The 16,771-nt window shown below is 48.8% G+C and overlaps 1 protein-coding gene and 1 non-coding gene across 3 annotated transcripts in view; both read right to left on the reverse strand.

The window, feature by feature from the left end:
• Positions 1-632: 632 nt before the first annotated feature.
• Positions 633-16,771, reverse strand: part of ZFYVE26 (zinc finger FYVE-type containing 26) — a 67,249-nt gene continuing 51,110 nt past the window's right edge. Inside the window, exons 33-42 of one of the 2 annotated variants that reach the window (XM_069596885.1) lie at positions 15,730-15,877; positions 15,297-15,506; positions 14,273-14,491; positions 9,745-9,942; positions 8,631-8,830; positions 7,759-7,900; positions 7,403-7,462; positions 5,781-5,963; positions 5,017-5,061; positions 633-2,694 (exon numbers count right to left, since the gene is read on the reverse strand). In XM_069596885.1, the coding sequence (XP_069452986.1) occupies positions 2,491-2,694; positions 5,017-5,061; positions 5,781-5,963; positions 7,403-7,462; positions 7,759-7,900; positions 8,631-8,830; positions 9,745-9,942; positions 14,273-14,491; positions 15,297-15,506; positions 15,730-15,877 (1,609 nt within the window). In that variant the 3' untranslated portion in view covers positions 633-2,490. The remainder of the gene's footprint in view (positions 2,695-5,016; positions 5,062-5,780; positions 5,964-7,402; positions 7,463-7,758; positions 7,901-8,630; positions 8,831-9,744; positions 9,943-14,272; positions 14,492-15,296; positions 15,507-15,729; positions 15,878-16,771) is intronic. The other variant, XM_069596887.1, reaches the window with a different exon arrangement.
• Positions 14,037-14,109, reverse strand: TRNAE-UUC (transfer RNA glutamic acid (anticodon UUC)). The gene has a single exon. It is a non-coding gene; the product is annotated as a tRNA-Glu (tRNA).

Here is a 16,771-nt window from a genome sequence, read left to right on the forward strand (position 1 = left end):
ACTTTTCATTTGCCTTCTCTACCTGAGGAATGTATAACCTATGTCCACCCACTACTCTGAATGAAGCAAAAAAAAAAAAAAAAAAAATCCTGGTGGTGGAGAGTACACTAGTAGTATTTTGTGTGTGCCTAGTTGCTTCAGTGGAGAAGGCAATGGCACCCCACTCCAGTACTCTTGCCTGGAAAATCCCACGGATGGAGGAACCTGGTGGGCTGCAGTCCATGGGGCTGCATAGAGTAGGACACGACTGAATCAACCTAGCAGCAGCAGCAGCAGTTGCTTCACTTGTGTCTGACTCCTTGTGACTCCATGGACTGTACCATGCCAGACTCCTCTCTCCCTGGAATTCTCCAGGGGATGCCATGCCCTCTTCCAGTGGATCTTTCCAACTCAGGGAGCGAACCTGGGTCTCCCGCATTGCAGGCAGATTCTTTACCATCGGAGCCACCTAGGAAATTTGAGATAAATCTTAACCCAAGAGGCCTGAGTTATAACAGGAATCATTTTGAGAAGTTCAAGAGTTGAAGGTCATTTCATATTTCCCACCCACCTTTTCTCTCCACACAGAACTCAAGGCAAGAAGGGAAGGATAAGAGGGGAAGACAGCACAAATAAGCCCTGAAGCCAAGAACTTGTAGGACAGACATTTTATTGTGACTTGCTTACAGTCAAACATTCAACGCATCGACTTGCCCATTAGTTAATTGTTTTGTGGGAGATCACAGCCTGATGCCCAAAGGCCCTTAGCCTCATCTTATGTCAGTCTAGTCAATGGCTGCCTGTTTTACAGTTCAATTAGTTAGAGGAAAATGTCAGGAAAATCTGGTCTTAGCCTCTCAAATGAATGGCTGTGAGATTTGCAATCCATTTAATATAAAGTGCTCAAGTTCAGTGCAAAAAGGGCAGACTCAGAAGGGCAAGCAGATGCCAGGGAGGAATGTTTCCTGGGAGACAGATGCATTCTACGACTCAAAGAAGTCACTTGTCCAACTTCCCCATAAAGGGGTCTAGTATTTCCTTTGCCATCTCTTCCCTCCGTCAGAGGACCAGAACTTCTACAGATGCTCTTAGAGTTGTTTAGTTCACTATTTAAAAAACCTGGTTCAGAGGGAGATCCACAGGGTTTCTAAGCACCAGAGATACTGACTTGGGCTTCTAGCTCCCGTTTCTCTCAGCAGCCCCTGTGAGGTTGACAGGCTGGTGGGAGGCTTGCAGCTATGGAGTTCTCTTCACATCCCTCATTTGCAAATTCACATCATGGACTAGGGCAGACCTTTTCCAAAAGCTTGTCACATCTCCAGTGGGAAGACAGGCCCACACTAATTAAAGGAGCACTTCATTTGGTTGCTCACCAACTGGACATGACCTATTTCATCATCCCCTTGTTTAGCTCTTGTTGTCAGGCCCAACTTTAAAGTGAACCTTTGACTCCCACTGTTAAGACAAAGAAGTGCACTGCCTTCTCAATGGCCCTGGATCTCTGCATGTCCATCCTTCTGTCCTGAAGAGAGTGAAGAGAAGCAGGTGGGAAGAGGAAGCGATTTTCTAACCAATTTAAGGGGCATACATAGGACTGTAACTCAAACAGGCAAAGTCTAGCCATTCGGTCCCAGGACCTTGGCTACTGTTTCTCTCCCAGACTCTCCAAAAGGAAGCCACGTTCTCTTACTTGGCAGCAGGAATATTGACAAAAGCCAGTTCTGTGCTTGTAGACAACTCTCCTGCAATGCTGTCTGGAGAGGTTCCCTTCTCTCCCTGTGGATGAACACGATGGCGCCCCTCCTGCCCATGTCTGGGGCTCCAGACCCCATCAGGTGTCCAGGCAGCCACAGCTTTCAGAAGCCAGCACCTGAGGACTCTTCTGTTCAGACTACTTTCCAAAGACTCACAGTAACTCTTGTGCTTGTGAGAGGAGAGATGCTTAAAATGGTTTCACACCACAGGAAGCACCTGCCCCAAAGCCATCTCTGCATCTGGGGACAGGAAGGAGGGGAAAAGAGGCAAGCCTTCTGATGCAGCTCCATCATTCTCAGTCAAAAACCCTTCTAGTCACAAGAAGCTACTGGAACATCTCCACACCAAGGGGACTGTGTACAAATAGGATGAGCCCGGGTTAAGAACCAAAAACGCAGGAAGGTTTTCAGACAGGCAGAAGTCAAAAGTAAAGTGCCTCTTTGCAGTGGGGGAGAGCTTCGTTTGTTCAGAAATGCTTGGGCGTAAACATGAGCGCAAAGAGCGTGCACACACACACACTCACTCTGAGGTAGAAAGAACTGGCCATCTCCAGACAAACACACACAGACTCCACGATTTTACAGAAACATGGCACTTGCGTGAAAGATCCTATCTTTGCTCAAGATGGCAGGTCGGGTCCAATTCCAGCTCTTTCCGACCTGGGGTGGAGCCAGGGAAGTCCTGCCCCACAGGAGGAAAGAGCTGAAGTGTGCCCATCACTCCTGCCCCACAGCTGTCCGGCCCTGCAGCCCAGGGTCACTTCCTGGAGGCCGAACCATGGGTACCCCGGCTGCGGCTTGTCAGAAGCCACTGGGAGCAGATGTCTTGCACCACTGCGTCCCCGCTGCTCTTGGCGGCCTGCTGCACCTGCTCGACTAGGACCGCGGCCCGAGAGTGTTCTTGCTTCACGGCGATCAGGTAGGCAGAACGCAGCTTGCAGCACGTCAGGTAGGCCTGAACCTGGCAATCGGGTGTGAGAGACAGCCGGAAGGAAACCATCACTGGTAAGTCACCAAGAAGCACACAGGGCCGCGTGAAGAGAGACAAGACAGCACTTCTTACTTACCAATAACTGGGTTCTTGCCTTTTATTACGTTATGGTCACTCTTTAAATATTCTGGACACTAAGCTATTATACTGTATTATTGTACAGTGTAAAACTTATTATAAATAAGCCAAGAATTTTAAGAAGCAGAAGGCAGGCAGGCAGAGCCTGGCCTCTATCTACTCCTTTCAAGGCCCTCCTCACTCTCCTGGGCTCTCCAGCTTTCTCCCAGCCTCACTGCTGACAAACTGGTTTTTGCGGTTATTTGGGTGATTATTTGATTGATGTCTGTCTCTTTGACTAGGAGGGCAGGAAGAGTGTCTGCTTTTTCTAACCATTCCTGGAGCTGAGCACAGGGCCTGGCATGTGGGTTGTTCCATGAATGTGCATTAAGTGAATGAATGAATGAGTCATCACACCTGCCCCCTACAATGGGCCCACAGGGCCCCTTTCTTTATTTCCTTCGACCTGCTGAGTTAAAAATCTTCTACCAGGAAGCTTGGGGAAAGAAACGCAGATACACAATTAGAAAAAAGTCTAATTAAGGGGTGGCCCCAGATTGACCTTATCTGCTGTTTGCATCAGAGGCAGTCTAGTTTCCTGCATTCTGGACACACTCCATCTCATGAGTTCCTAGCGTGAGGGAGATGAGAGCCCCTTCCTTCCCTGCCCTGACCCCACCAGCACCTCCCTGGTTAGCCAGGGCTCCAGGCTAGCAAATGACAAGGTCCTGGTGAGCTGCCTCAGACCTCCAGGCCAGCAGCTGCCTTTTGCCATGACAGTCCTCCTGGTGGTTGGAGAGGACTCCTCTCTTCATGTTTCAAAGCTCTACCGTCTTTTCTTACTTCAGTCACTAAAGTCTTCCTTTTCTAAGATCAATTACAGATAATCTACAGCTGCAAGATGGCTGGCTGGCTGAGCGCTGGTCTGGTTAATCCACCTGCTGCTCTGGGAGGTTTGCTCTCATCCAGGCCTTCAGCTCCACTTGGCACCAGTGTACACTGAATAGAATATCACCAAGTCGACAGGCAAAACTCCCTACCCAGAGAAGGGCATTTTTCCAGAAAGTCTGGAATAAAAACTGAATGAAGCTCTTTTACGGCAAGATTTTGTGGCCTTAGATCACTTAAAGTGTGTTAGAACAGCGACAGACAGAAGAAAAAACCTGAAGAAGTAACAATGATGCTAGAGATTTCAGGGTCCACATTTCCCAGGGACAAAGGCTCTGTCCTACTGAGCAGGAGGCTCCCTGAAGGCTTAGAAAAGAGCCACACAGAGTCTGAGGATCAAGAAGCCTGAGTATCAGGCCTGGCTGCCAGGTTCTCAATCTGATGCTAGAAAAGGAATTTTTCACATTTCGGGATGTCAGAATTCCATCCTTTTCATAGGATCGCATCAGGATCTTGCAGAATTAGATGAAGAAATGTTAAGAACAGATCTTTCCTAAACCCTCGAATGAAACATGCCCTGGAAATTCAGTTCAGGGAATAGCAATACCGCCATGGGGAGCAGCAACGTGGTAGTGTAAGAAGTTGTTTGCTAACACGAGTTTTCTTCACGAGGCACTCAGCTGCCGGAGGATTCCGCTGCCAGTGGCCAGGGCGGGCTGGCTGGGTTTTCTCATGCCTCTCCTGGCCTGCAAGCCTTCCCCTGAATGGCAGGTGGGTTGAGCCTGTGGTGAGCCACAGACTGGAGCAGCTGGGGATAGTTTCATTCTGCCTGGCACGCTCACCGAGGTGCACCCATTTCCTACGCAACAGGAAGCAGGCGCGGGCCTCAGGGGAAAGGTCTGTTCTGGAGACTGAGGCACTAATAGGCATTGTTGGTCAAAGGGCTGGCTGGGTTTTTTCCCTACCATAGAGGGTACCCTCGCTCCTTTAGGATAAAGAGATGCCTGTTCACTCTGAGAACCTTATTCAGTGAGACAAAGTGCAAGTGAGGATTTCCTAGGGATGGGAGAGGAAACCTCCATGGAAAACGGGGAGAGTGGAAAGGCCTGTGTGTCTTGGGGGCACAGAAGAGGGAGGGCCAAGGTTCCTGTGGTCGGGGTTCTTCTCATGTTCTCTACACATTCCCTCCCTTCTGCGCCCTTATCTGGGTCCCGGCCCCACCTCGGATAATAAAGAGGGCGAGAGAGGGGTTGAATGGAACTGTCGTAGCAAGTGAGGGGTGAAGGTGACAAGGCAAGTCCAAAGGGCTGTTCCCGAGCATTTGGGTGAGGAGACAACTCTGCTCACCTTGTTGTCGTCACTCTGCATTGCCTGGATCAGGCCCTCCAGCTCCTGTGCGGGACAGAGACACAGCAGTTGTGAGACGGAGCATGGAGCCAGGGCTCAACTCCCTCTTTGCCCAGCCCTTCTGACTCTGGTTGGGGATGCCTGCCTGACCCTTCCTTATAAACTCAACTCCTGGGAAATCCTGGTGGTCCAGTGGTTAGGACTCGGTGCTTTCACTGCCGAAGGCCTGCGTTCAGTTCCTGGTTTGGGAAATGAGATCCTGATAGCCTCGTGGTGTGGCCAAAATAAAAAAAAACACCTCAACTCCTGCAATCAGAGCAACAAAGGAAATCTAATGATAACACTAAGCTTGGAAATCTGAGAATCAGCATGAGACCAAAAGCTTTTCTTTGGCTTTCATGAATGATGCATCTTTGTTCATCCCACAAAGCCATTAGGGGACAGTTTTGCAGAGGACATGCCACCTGCAGGCCCACATTGACCTCGTCTACAATCCCTGGGAGAAACTCAACTCCATCTGTCTGCAGACACTTCCAGGTATCAATAACATCAGACAACGGGATGCTTAGGGGCGGCTTCTGGATACATACCATGAATTTTCTTTCCAGGAAGGGTTGATTAGCGCAAGGTCAGTATCATCGAGGGGTCAGAAAGACAGAGGGGTCTTGTAGAGTTTTGGGTACATGATGGGGAAGAGAAAAATAAAGAGGGGGATGTGCAGACACTGAAACACATGAAGGAGCCGAGGTCTGGGGTGGGCGTACCTGGGGGGGGATCCTCCTGAACGCTTCCACGCAGTTGAGGAGGACGGTGTCCCTGTCGCTTTGGGCCGCCATGCCCGACTCGCTGACACACTTGAGCAGCTGTCGGATTTCACCGAACTTCTCCCTCTCCACCAGCTGCCGGGCGGCCTTGCAGTAGGTAGCGGCGGCATCCAGCTGGAAGTCCTAGAACAGAACACAGGATGACAAGGGTAGGGAGGCAGGGACGCCACAGCTGGGGGAAGGAAGGCAACATTCACAGAGCTCCGAACAAGCTTGGGGCAGACACGCCAAACTGACTGCAGTCCCAGTAGGAAACATACATAAGCAGACAACCAGCAGAAAGTTCCTCTTTTGGAGTTTGGCAGACATTTGGGAAGCAAGCATGAAAAGAGGCACTTTGAGATCTACGCTAGTACATCTCACTTGCTGCCGCATCACTGCCTGAAGATATTCTAATCAAATGCCCGAGACCAGTTCATTCTCCCTCTAACGAGTCAACCTTCTCTTGGAAAATGGATGTTGGCTGATACTGGCTGCCCGGGACACCAGGTGCTCTGTGAAGACAGGCTGTGGTGTTAGGAGACAGACTAGTTCACCAAAGGGCTGCTGCTGCTGCTGTCGCTTCAGTCGTGTCCGACTCTGTGCGACCCCACAGACGGCAGCCCACCAGGCTCCCCCGTCCCTGGGATTCTCCAGGCAAGAACACTGGAGAGGGCTGCCATTTCCTTCTCCAATGCATGAAAGTGAAAAGTGAAAGTGAAGTCTCTTAGTCGTATCCGACTCTTAGCGACCCCATGAACTGCAGCCTACCAGGCTCCTCCGTCCATGGGATTTTCCAGGCAAGTGTACTGGAGTGGGGTGCCATTGCCTTCTCCGCACCAAAGGGCTGATGATCTAGAAACTACTGGATAAATACTTTGTTGCCTTGGGGTCTGATAGGAGCTGTCACTCTGCCTGCGCACAGGGGTATCTGTGTATGGAGAGCTTTGTCCAACACAGAAAATGGGTGGGAAGAAAAGAGATCTGTCAGGTTGGATTGCTTGCTGTCTTTGATCCTTGAGATGTGCAGTGTTAATTAAGACCCTGCCTGCCTGGAGAGTGAGGGGCCTCTGGATCACTGTGTAGTAGGGGTGGTCTGGCTTCTCATGGTCTTAGCGCCCTGCTCCATCCTCTGCTCCAGTGCCACAGCTGTACCTGGGTCCTTTTATCACAAGCAACAAAAAATGTACGCCTCGAGCTGGCTCATGGGCAGATGAAGGATGGACAGGCGGCTCTTCTTGCCAGGGGCCCCCTCCCGCTGAATAGGACCATTCTCCCCCGCATCACCTCCTCCAGCCATGCTCCCCTGCAAGGAGGACAGCTGTAGTGAACTGTCCTAGACCTGGTTTCAGGTATTTATTTGACAGTTTTGATGAACTTGTCACCAGTTGCTTGGCTTTTGTCAAAGTGGCCTTCGGTCTCGAACTTGACCCAGTTTTGTAGCAGCCACCTTGTTGCTTTCATCCTTGATGTAGTACAAATCTACTTTCCTGGGGATGAAAATTTTCGGAGGAATAATCTCTCACAGAGCTGTGCCCATGTGCTGATCCTCGCTCGTATAATCCTGAGTAATCCGGTCATACCTGCAGAACACGGAATGCGATTCCAAAACCATCTTCTACATTTTTCCCTCCTAGCATGACCTGAAAAGGAGAGGGAAACATGCTTACAGAAGCAGTAATGACTGGAGCAGCCCCTCAGTCAAGAACAAGGCACTTGTTCATTCGTTTATTCAAAAAATATCCATGAAGACTCTACTGAGCATAGGCATGAGGGATACGAGAGTCATCAAAACGGACTCAAGCCACAGCCTTCTGGGGCTCACACTCCATCGGGGAGGCAACCATCAAACAAACGACTGAAAGAATCAGACAATTCCAAGTGTGATGAGCATTCTGAAAGAGAACAGCCTGCCGGGGGTCTGAGACGTCAGGCGTACCTTGCAGGCAACATCCATTTTCATGTGGTTATTTCCAAACAGGGTTGGCAGAGGCGAGGTGGTGACTTGGGAGGTCCCGGCGCTTTCGCAGCGATGCAAGAACCTGGTCACTTCCATCTGCAGCTGAAGGGTGTTCATGTGTCTGCGGGGACAGGTGACACACAGTCTAGCCTCGGGAGGGAGCTCGGGGGCAACCAGGACCGGGGGGACTGAGAAGTCATAACAGGATGGCAATGAAAAGGGCAAGAGAAAGGGTGTGGAGGGAAGAGATCCAAAATGCCCTCTGAGAAGTTACGATAGGACAAAAATGGGTGACGAGTGTTTACAGAGCACGGTTTGCTGCTAACCACAGCAGAGGTTGAGACAGACATGAACCCAGGCTAGAGGAGAGGTGGGTAGGGAATAAATGCATCAAGGCATCTAGCGATCGGGATTGTGAAGGGAAAATCAGTGGCAGTGAGCAGTCACTTCAGATGCTGTGTTCTCAGCATAAAGGCTGAGAGAAGGGAAGGACTCGGGGTGCCGAGGAGCCAGTGTGCCCGGTGCACCACAAGGAAGCAGAGTACTGCGACGTAAGATTGAGATGAAGGATCACCCAGGACTTCTTTTGCCTCCTGCATGGGGTAGGGGTTTAGCCTGATTGTCACGGGTGAGCCTAATCCCCGCCCCTCCCCCGCTCTCCTTTCCTCTAAGCTCCTCTGGAGACTTTTGAGACTTAACACCAGACACTATCATCCGTGAATGACTCCTATCAGGTGTATATGCTTGTTTCCCACGATTTCAGAGCTGGGCGAGGGTGGCTTCATCACCAACAGTCCTCCCGGTTCCAGCCCTTCTGCACCACCCCGACTGTTCCCTGAACCCCGAGCTACCTCGACACATCAGATGCCGTCATCTTCTTTCGGAAGAAGGTGGCTTTCTTCCTTCCGCTACGCCGGGAGGTTTCTTGGAGGTAGATCTTCAGGTGGTCCTTGGCTTTCAGCAGCCAGGAGAGCTGCTCTCCCAGCTCCGTGTACGTCTTTGCTTTGTGAGTGAAGAACCGGATGCAGGTCATGGCGGCCCGCACGTGGTCCTGGAAGAGGAAAATGAATGTTCGGGTCAAAGGAGATTTGGAGGGTGGGGATGCGGGGAGAATTCTGCTCTGAATTCCACCCAGGATGTCTGGTTGCCAGCACCCCTTCCCTCAGAGGCCCAAGAGATCCACAAGTCAACCGACTGGCTGGGTTCTTGGCAGTTGTTTCTGTGGCCTTGTGGGCTGTGTGTGTGCTCAGTCGTGTCTGACTCTTTGTGACCCCATGGACTGTAGCCCGCCAGGCTCCTCCATCCATGGGATTCTCCAGGCAAGAACACTGGAGTGGGTTGCCATTTCTTCCTCCAGGGGATCTTCCTGACCCAGGGATCGAACCTGCGTCTCCGGTGTCTCCTGCGTTGCAGGAGGATTCTTTATCTGCTGAGCCATGGGGAAGCAGCTAGCCAGACTCTTGGGTGGGACATTATTCCACCACAAAAGAGATCTTTAAAAAGGAGACTTAGGATACTCCATTCGACTTGCCGTCACTTTCACTCTGGCATTGAATCATTCAGTGTCTCTGTGACTTAGTATTGGCCACCCTCACAGACCAGAAGAAACATGATCCCTCACCTTTCATGCATCTTCTCTAAAAACACTTCTCCACCCTTCTTTATGAATTCTGCATTCACCCCCCATGTTTATCCAGAAACTACCATATCACTCTTCTTTTTAATCTTTATATTTCCTGAATTCTGAAGAATGCCATTACTGACAAGATTAAAGTTTGCCTCTTTGGGATGAGAATGGAAATCCTATTACGTGAGAATGCCTCAGAGCAACATGGATTTGTTGTTGCTGAGTCAAGGAGCAAGGCTAGGGGCCAAGTGACAGTCTTATTCCCTTATCCTGCGCAGACCCACCTTGTGGCAAGGCTGCAGGGACAGAGGTAGCAGGCAGGATGGGGCTGCTGTTACCTTCATAAACTGCTGCAGCTCATACAGGATGTGGTAGTAGTTCTTCTTCTGTAAATGCTGGCAGGCGGCAATCAAGTACTTTCCCCAGCTTTCCAAGGATGAGTCAATAGATTCTAGGAGGTTTTCTAAATCGTGTAGTTTCCCACTTTTATAGCTTGGTTGGAAAATGCCTTCTATGAAGACTTCTGGGGGACTCTCCTGGAGTAGGGCAAAGCAACAAGTCAGAAGTCTTGAGTCTTGTTCTGGCACTGCTTAGGGTCCATTCTGAGTTTCCTTCCACTCACGTCCCTCAGCATTCTTCTATAGGGATGCTACTTAACCTTTTTTTGTGCATCACAGATGGATCCCTTTGAGAATCCCACTCAGTGACTTCTCTCCTTCTCTGTACAGAAGAGCTCCTTGATGGAATTATCTACACCCCCTGTCTCTAATTCCTCTCCTATGATTGTCTCTTGAAGTCACTCTCATCCAGCTTTTATACCTACAACTCCACTGCAACTGCCCCTTAGGTCACCAAAGACCTCTACTTTGTTAAATGCAAAACTCTTAGTCCTTATTTTCTATCTATCCTGTCAATAGCTGCTGATAGCTGGTGGCTTGCTCCTTGAAAAACTGTCTTTATTTGGCTCCCAGGATACCATCCCTGCCAGGTTTTCATTCTATTTCTCTGGCTAGTCCTTCTCTATCTCTTTTGTTGATTCCTCCTAAGCCCTGGGGAGCTTAGGAGGATCCTCTTCTCTTTTTTTACTCACTCTTTTGATTTTATAAGTCTCAGAGCTCTAAATCTAGCTATTTGCTGATTATGTCTAAATCTCTATTTCTAGCCTGTTTATTCTTCCTGAACTCCAGAACTGTGTATCTAAATTATATTCAACTGCCGACCCAAAAAGTCATCTTGGGTATCAAGAGAACAATACATACTGATATAAAACTGTACTCCTGATTGTTTCTCCTCAATCTGCTCTTTCTGCAGTCTTCCCTTTCTCAGATGGCAATTTTATGCTTCTATTTGTTCAGGCCAAAAGCCTTTACCATCTTTTTCTTACCTTGCAACATAGAAGTCATTACCAAATTCTATTGGTGCCACCTCAACTATACACAGAATCTATATGTAATTGACCACTTCTCACCACCTCCATGTACTACCCTGGTCCGTGTCATGGGTACCACTTGCCTGAATGACCCCAATGGCCTTCTCCCTGGTCTACCTCTTTTACCTCCTGCCTCTTTTTTGACTAACATCAATCAACCCAAGTGATTTGGTTAAAACGTAAGTTAGATCATATTGCTTCTCTGCTCAAAATCTTCCAAAGATTTTCCTTCTCATGCAGCACAAAGCTCAAGTCCTCATAATGTCTGCAAGGCCCTACATGATCTGGGCCCTATTAGGTTTCTGACCTTACTTGCTACCACCTTTTCCCCAGCTCACTCTGCTTAAGCCACCCTGGCCTTTGCCCGTGTGACTCCCTCCACCTGGACCGTGCTTCCTCCACAATCTGCAGGTTCATCCCCCACCTACTTTAAGCCTTCATTCAGATGTCACCTGTCCAGACATCCTATCTACAATCATACAATTCACCTCTTCCCTCTCCCCTACTTTATTCTTATTACTTGTCACCTACACTATATATTTTATTTATCTTGTTTATTGCCTCTCTCCCTAGTATAATGTAAGTTTTATAAAAATAGATTTTTTTGGTTTGCCTTTTTTTTTTTCTTCACTGTTGTACTTCTGGTGCCGAGAATAGTCCTCAGCTACTTAATAACTATTTTTTGGGTGAATGAATAAATGAAAAATATCATGGATCTCATCAGGAAAGTGTACACACTCACTGATCTACTCAATTCTGAAGTTCATTTGTGTTTCAGAGACCCTGAATCATACCCCCCATTGGATAGTCATAGAAAAGAAAATCATTTGGCCATTTCGACTTTAGATTATGAGTAAGTGATGAGAAGTGAAGGATAGCTATAAACTTAGGGCAGTACAACCATGTTGGCCTTGAAGCACTGGGCACAAGCTGTTTAGAAGTGGAGAGGATCTGGGGTTTAGAACATCCACAGTGGGTGAGTGGCTTCTTTCCCCATTTTGGCTCTTCCTGAACACTCAGACCTAACCTAAAAGTTGTAGGACACACTTTAAGAAGTAGGGAGATCAGCTGCACTGGAAAGGTAGAATATCTCAGAAGAGCAACCCCTTAAGAACTTTCATTTCATCCACTCATTCACTGGCATTAGGACAGGTGCCTGAAGATAGCAGGTAAGGGAAGTAAGGGCCTTCTCGGTCCAGACGGGAAGACACAATTGTAAAGAAACAGCTGCAAACCACTGGGATAAAAGCAATAAGAAACCTAGGTTCTAGACACAGACGTGATATATAGGAAGAGGTGAATGCTCAACAGAGAGGGTCTAGAAGGACAAACAGGAGTTCTCCAAGAAAACAAGGAGGGGCAGGGCATCCTAGGGAGGGGAGACAGCAATGCAGACTCCTGGAGCTAAGAAAGGGCGTGGTACCATTAGGAGAATTTAAGCAATCTGGCAAGTCTGGAATACAGACCATAGATAGGATTTGTGGTAAAAATAAGAGAAATAGAGAAATAAGGGGACCTGATCCTATTGTGTTCTGTATTCATGATAAAGAATGTGGATGTCATCTTACAGCCTTGGGGATCCACCAAAGGCCTTTTAGAGAGAGGAATCACACGAATTACGAATACCATAAATAACATGTACTATGTTTTAGAAAGCTCTCTCAGGGATGAAAGACAGGGAATGGGCATCCATGCTCCAGGCATTCAGCTGTAGTTCTCACAATGTGTTATTTTTTCCTGTTTGTCTCCACCTGCTTGAGAAGGTAAGATAGTCCACCTCAAGGGTAGCTGTGATTACAGGAGACAGACAGAAGCAGCAGGGGCAAAGCTGTCGTCAGCTTTTACCAAGATAAGTAAGTAAGCAGCTTAACTCTCTGGACTGGTCATCAGAAGAAACAGAACTGGGTGAGGTAAAGCAGCTTTATCTCAAAACTCATTTGGAAACTGAGCAAACAGAAGCAATTAGCAGTTGAAGACCAAATAATATAACTTTTACAATATTCTTGACACCCAGTTAAGACACAGTAGCTAAGGCAGCAGTGAAAACATTTCCCTTTTGTGTCCTGTGTGTGTGTGTGCGCTCATTCGTGTCCGACTCTTTGCGGCCCCATGGACTGTAAACTGCCAGGCTCCTCTGTCCATGGGATTCTTCAGGCAAGAAAACTGGAGTGGGTTGCTATTTCCTTCTCCAGGGGATCTTCCTGACCCAGGGATCAAACCTGCGTCTCCAACATCCTGTAAGGGTGGGGTTACCAGGACTCTGTACTGCTGACTCACTTGAAGATATCTGAGAAGGTATGTCCATTTGTAAACTTTCATTGGCTACCATTTTGGATGAGGGCAGCCGATTAAAATTAAAGTAAAACTCAGGTTTCTTTAATTTTATATGACATTTGGTATGAATCAGTTTTTCCTCAAAAAAACTTCATGGGACATTCAGATAAAAAAAAGAGAAGGCCAAAGAGTCATGGTGAAATGGAGTTCTGACTTGGCTTAACAATGGCTCCAAGGAAATAACACACTTCACCTTTGCATCCTGTGAGAGGAGAGCAGAGGATGTCAGAGGAAGAAAGGAGAGCATACTCTCCTCCCGTGAGATGCCTGGGGCCCAAACTTAGGATCTGTGCCAAGGGTGCTTCCTGGCCTTTGTGGTGACAACTCTGAGTGGATGTGCGGTTTGGTCAGCAGCAGGACATAGTCCAGGGCAGGTGGGAAGTGTGTGGAAACAGAGAGAAGTTAACCAATTTGCCCAAGGTCACACCACTCATACTAAGCATCTCATTCCAGAGCCCACATTCTCAGCTATTATTTAGTTCTGCTGTATGTTCTGGGAGAAGGGATGAAATGTGTCATTGCCAGTGAGAAGGGCGATCTGGGATCCAGGTTAAGACTTCTGCATGCTCATCCAAACATGATTTGTGTGGAGAGAATTTGCCTTTGTGTGGTTTTTTTTTTTTTGGTTGTGCCACACAACTCACTTCCCTGGTGGCTCAGAGGGTAAAGCGTCTGCCTACAATGCAGGAGACCTGGGTTTGATCCCTGGGTCAGGAAGATCCTCTGGAGAAGGAAATGGCAACCCACTCCAGTACTCCTGCCTGGAAAATCCCATGGACAGAGGAGCCTGGTAGACTACAGTCCATGGGATTGCAAAGAATCGGACATGATTGAGCGACTTCACTTTCACGACTCACAGGATCCTAGTTCCCTGACCAGGGATTGAACCTGGGTCCTCGGCAGTGAAAGTGCAGAGTTCCAACCACTGGACCACCAGGGAAATCCCTAGAATGTGGCATTTGGACTTGACTCTGCCTGACATGATCCTACAGCTGAACCCTGGGGTAGCGTTAAGGGGGGGTTATTGCCCCCTGAAAGCTGGGTAGGCCAAGCCAGGTGGGCAAGGCAGGCACTGCCGTGCGAGGGTGTCTGAGGGGGCCCACCGTGTGGAGCAGGTGCAGCAGGGCTTCCCGCAGGCAGCTGTGCCTCATGTAGAAGCTGATGATGGCCAGGTGGGTGCTGTAGCTATGCAGGTAGAAGAGGCATTCTTGGTAGTAGGTGTTGTTCAGAGTCTTCCCTTCAGGAATCACTTCCAGAGAGAGGCTCTGGGTCCGGAGGGTTGCTTCCAGCTCTTTCAAGGTGGCCAAGAAATCATCATCTTGCTACCAAGAGAGGACAGAGTGAGACGGAACGAGGGACCCAGAGAGTTCTCAGCAGCCTCTGGAAACACTGCTTTCAAAAAACACTTAACAATATGGGAAAATGCTCTCTCATATAGTTTTAAGGGTAGAAAACAGGCAGGATATAAAATTCTACACGTTATAAACTGTATGCCATGCTGTGCTAAGTCACTTCGGTCGTGTCTGACTCTTTGCGACCCTATGGATTGTAGCCTGCCAGACTCCTCTGTCCATGGGGGATTCTGTAGGCAAGAATACTGGAGTGGCTTGCCATGCCCTCCTCCAGGGGATCTTCAAAAGATCTACCCTCCAGGAATTGAACCCGCATCTCCTGCATTGGCAGGCAGGTTCTTTACCACTAGTGCCACCTGTGGAACCCTATATGCTGTACAGCAGCAATTTAATTCAAAACTATAACAAAGAAAAGTCGCCAAAATCTAAATATGGCTTAAGTCTGGATATGGGATTATATGGGATTTTCATGCCTTTAAAATAATTCTTTTTTGTTGTTGGAAATTTGACTCTTTATGACTTATCTAATCACATAGATGGTGAGGGACAGGAAAGCCTGGCGTGCAGCAGGTCCATGGGTCACGAACAGGAGGACATGACTAGGTGACTTTCTTGGAAAAGCAACCACATACACTGGAAAGAAGGAAATCCAAACCGGACAGCTCTGGGTCAGGGCTGCATTGTCATTGGGACGGAAGGGCATCTTCTTCCCAGGCCGTTACTGCTCTGGGGCCTCGCTGTCCCCGAGCCCAGCTTCTACCTGCTGCGCTCTTACCACAGATAGGAGTGGCCTCGCTGTGGACTCCAGGTACTCGACCACCTCCTGTACCAGTCTTGAGCCATGACTCAGCTGATTGAGGTCGAAAGGGGGCTTCAGGCAGCGGCTGAACTTCTCTCGTGCGGCAGTGAGGTTCCCAGCTTTGAGGCAGGCCATGCCCCAAGCATGCCATGCCCCGGTGGTATCAAGGCCAGTCTTTGTGGAGACCTGGAGGAAAAACCACTCCTTTTAGGGGAAAGGACTTGCAGCCAGGCCTGAGGGTCCCAAAGACTGATTCTATCCCCTTGTTGTCAATCATCTCCCCCATCCCACCCCACCCCACCTGCTATGACTCCCACACTGGCAAACTGGTCATGCCCTAGACACTTTCCATGGCCAAGGAAAAGTGGAGGAAATAACTCATTGGGCAGACATCAGCTCTGTGCCTCACCTCAACACCCAGTTGGTAGTACTCAGCTTCCAAGAGCTGGTTCCTGAGCCTGGTTACCGCAGCCGGTTGCAAGATCTGATCCAGAGATGGCACGTGGCGATAGGCGGCAGCGACTAAAATATTCAGCACATCGACCTTGCTGATGTAGCTACCAGGAGGAAAAGGGCATGGCAGTGAGGCTCCCCAGGGTCCTCCCAGGAACAGATGCTGCTTAAAGGTTTCCTACTTCATTTTTAATGTGAAATGGGATCATGAGAACTGGGAGGTACATGGGCGAACAGGCTCTGGATTCAGACTTTCTGATACTTAGCTCTATCACTTGGTGTCTCTATGATCTCAGGCAAGTTAGCTAACCTTTCTCTGCCTCAATCTACTCATCTGTGAAATGGATATAACAGGGAGTTTTAAGGATAAAATGAAATAACTGAAGGAAAAGACTTAGGATGGTATCTGGAGCTTTGCAGTAGATTGTGGTAGATGTAGTGTTAATTGATCAGCTGTTTGTGACCCTATGGACTGTAGCCTGCCAGGTTTCTCTGTCCATGGAATTCTCCAGGCCAAGAATACTGGAGTGGGTTGCCATTTCCTTCTCCAAGGGATCTTCCCAACCTAGGGATCGAACCCAGGTCTCCTGCACTGCAGGCAGATTCTTCACCATCTGAGCCACCAGGGAAGCCCCCCAGGGAAGCTTTCAGGAACTCATTAAATGTCAGCTATCAATACGTGGAGTAGGGACGTTCTGGGACACTCAGGTCTATTTGAGGCAAGGCCTTTACACTGAATGTTAGGAGCTCACAGGCTACCCACTGCTTTTTGGTTCTCTGGAAGCGTATTTGGGAGAGCGCATACAGACTGTATCAGGGGTCTGCACCTCCAGTCAGTATGGAGGTCACAGCACTACCATCCTCTGGAGTGCTGCTGGGCAGGGGCCTCCTGGCCTTTCACTTGGATTCTAGTGCCCTGGACTTGACATCCTCTATCTGGGTCAAGGATGGATACTGTTACTAGGACTGCTGCCTCTGATCTTCTTGATATCTGGTGA

The sequence above is a fragment of the Ovis canadensis genome, chromosome 7 (genome assembly GCF_042477335.2).
Source record: "Ovis canadensis isolate MfBH-ARS-UI-01 breed Bighorn chromosome 7, ARS-UI_OviCan_v2, whole genome shotgun sequence".
NCBI lineage: Eukaryota > Metazoa > Chordata > Mammalia > Artiodactyla > Bovidae > Ovis > Ovis canadensis.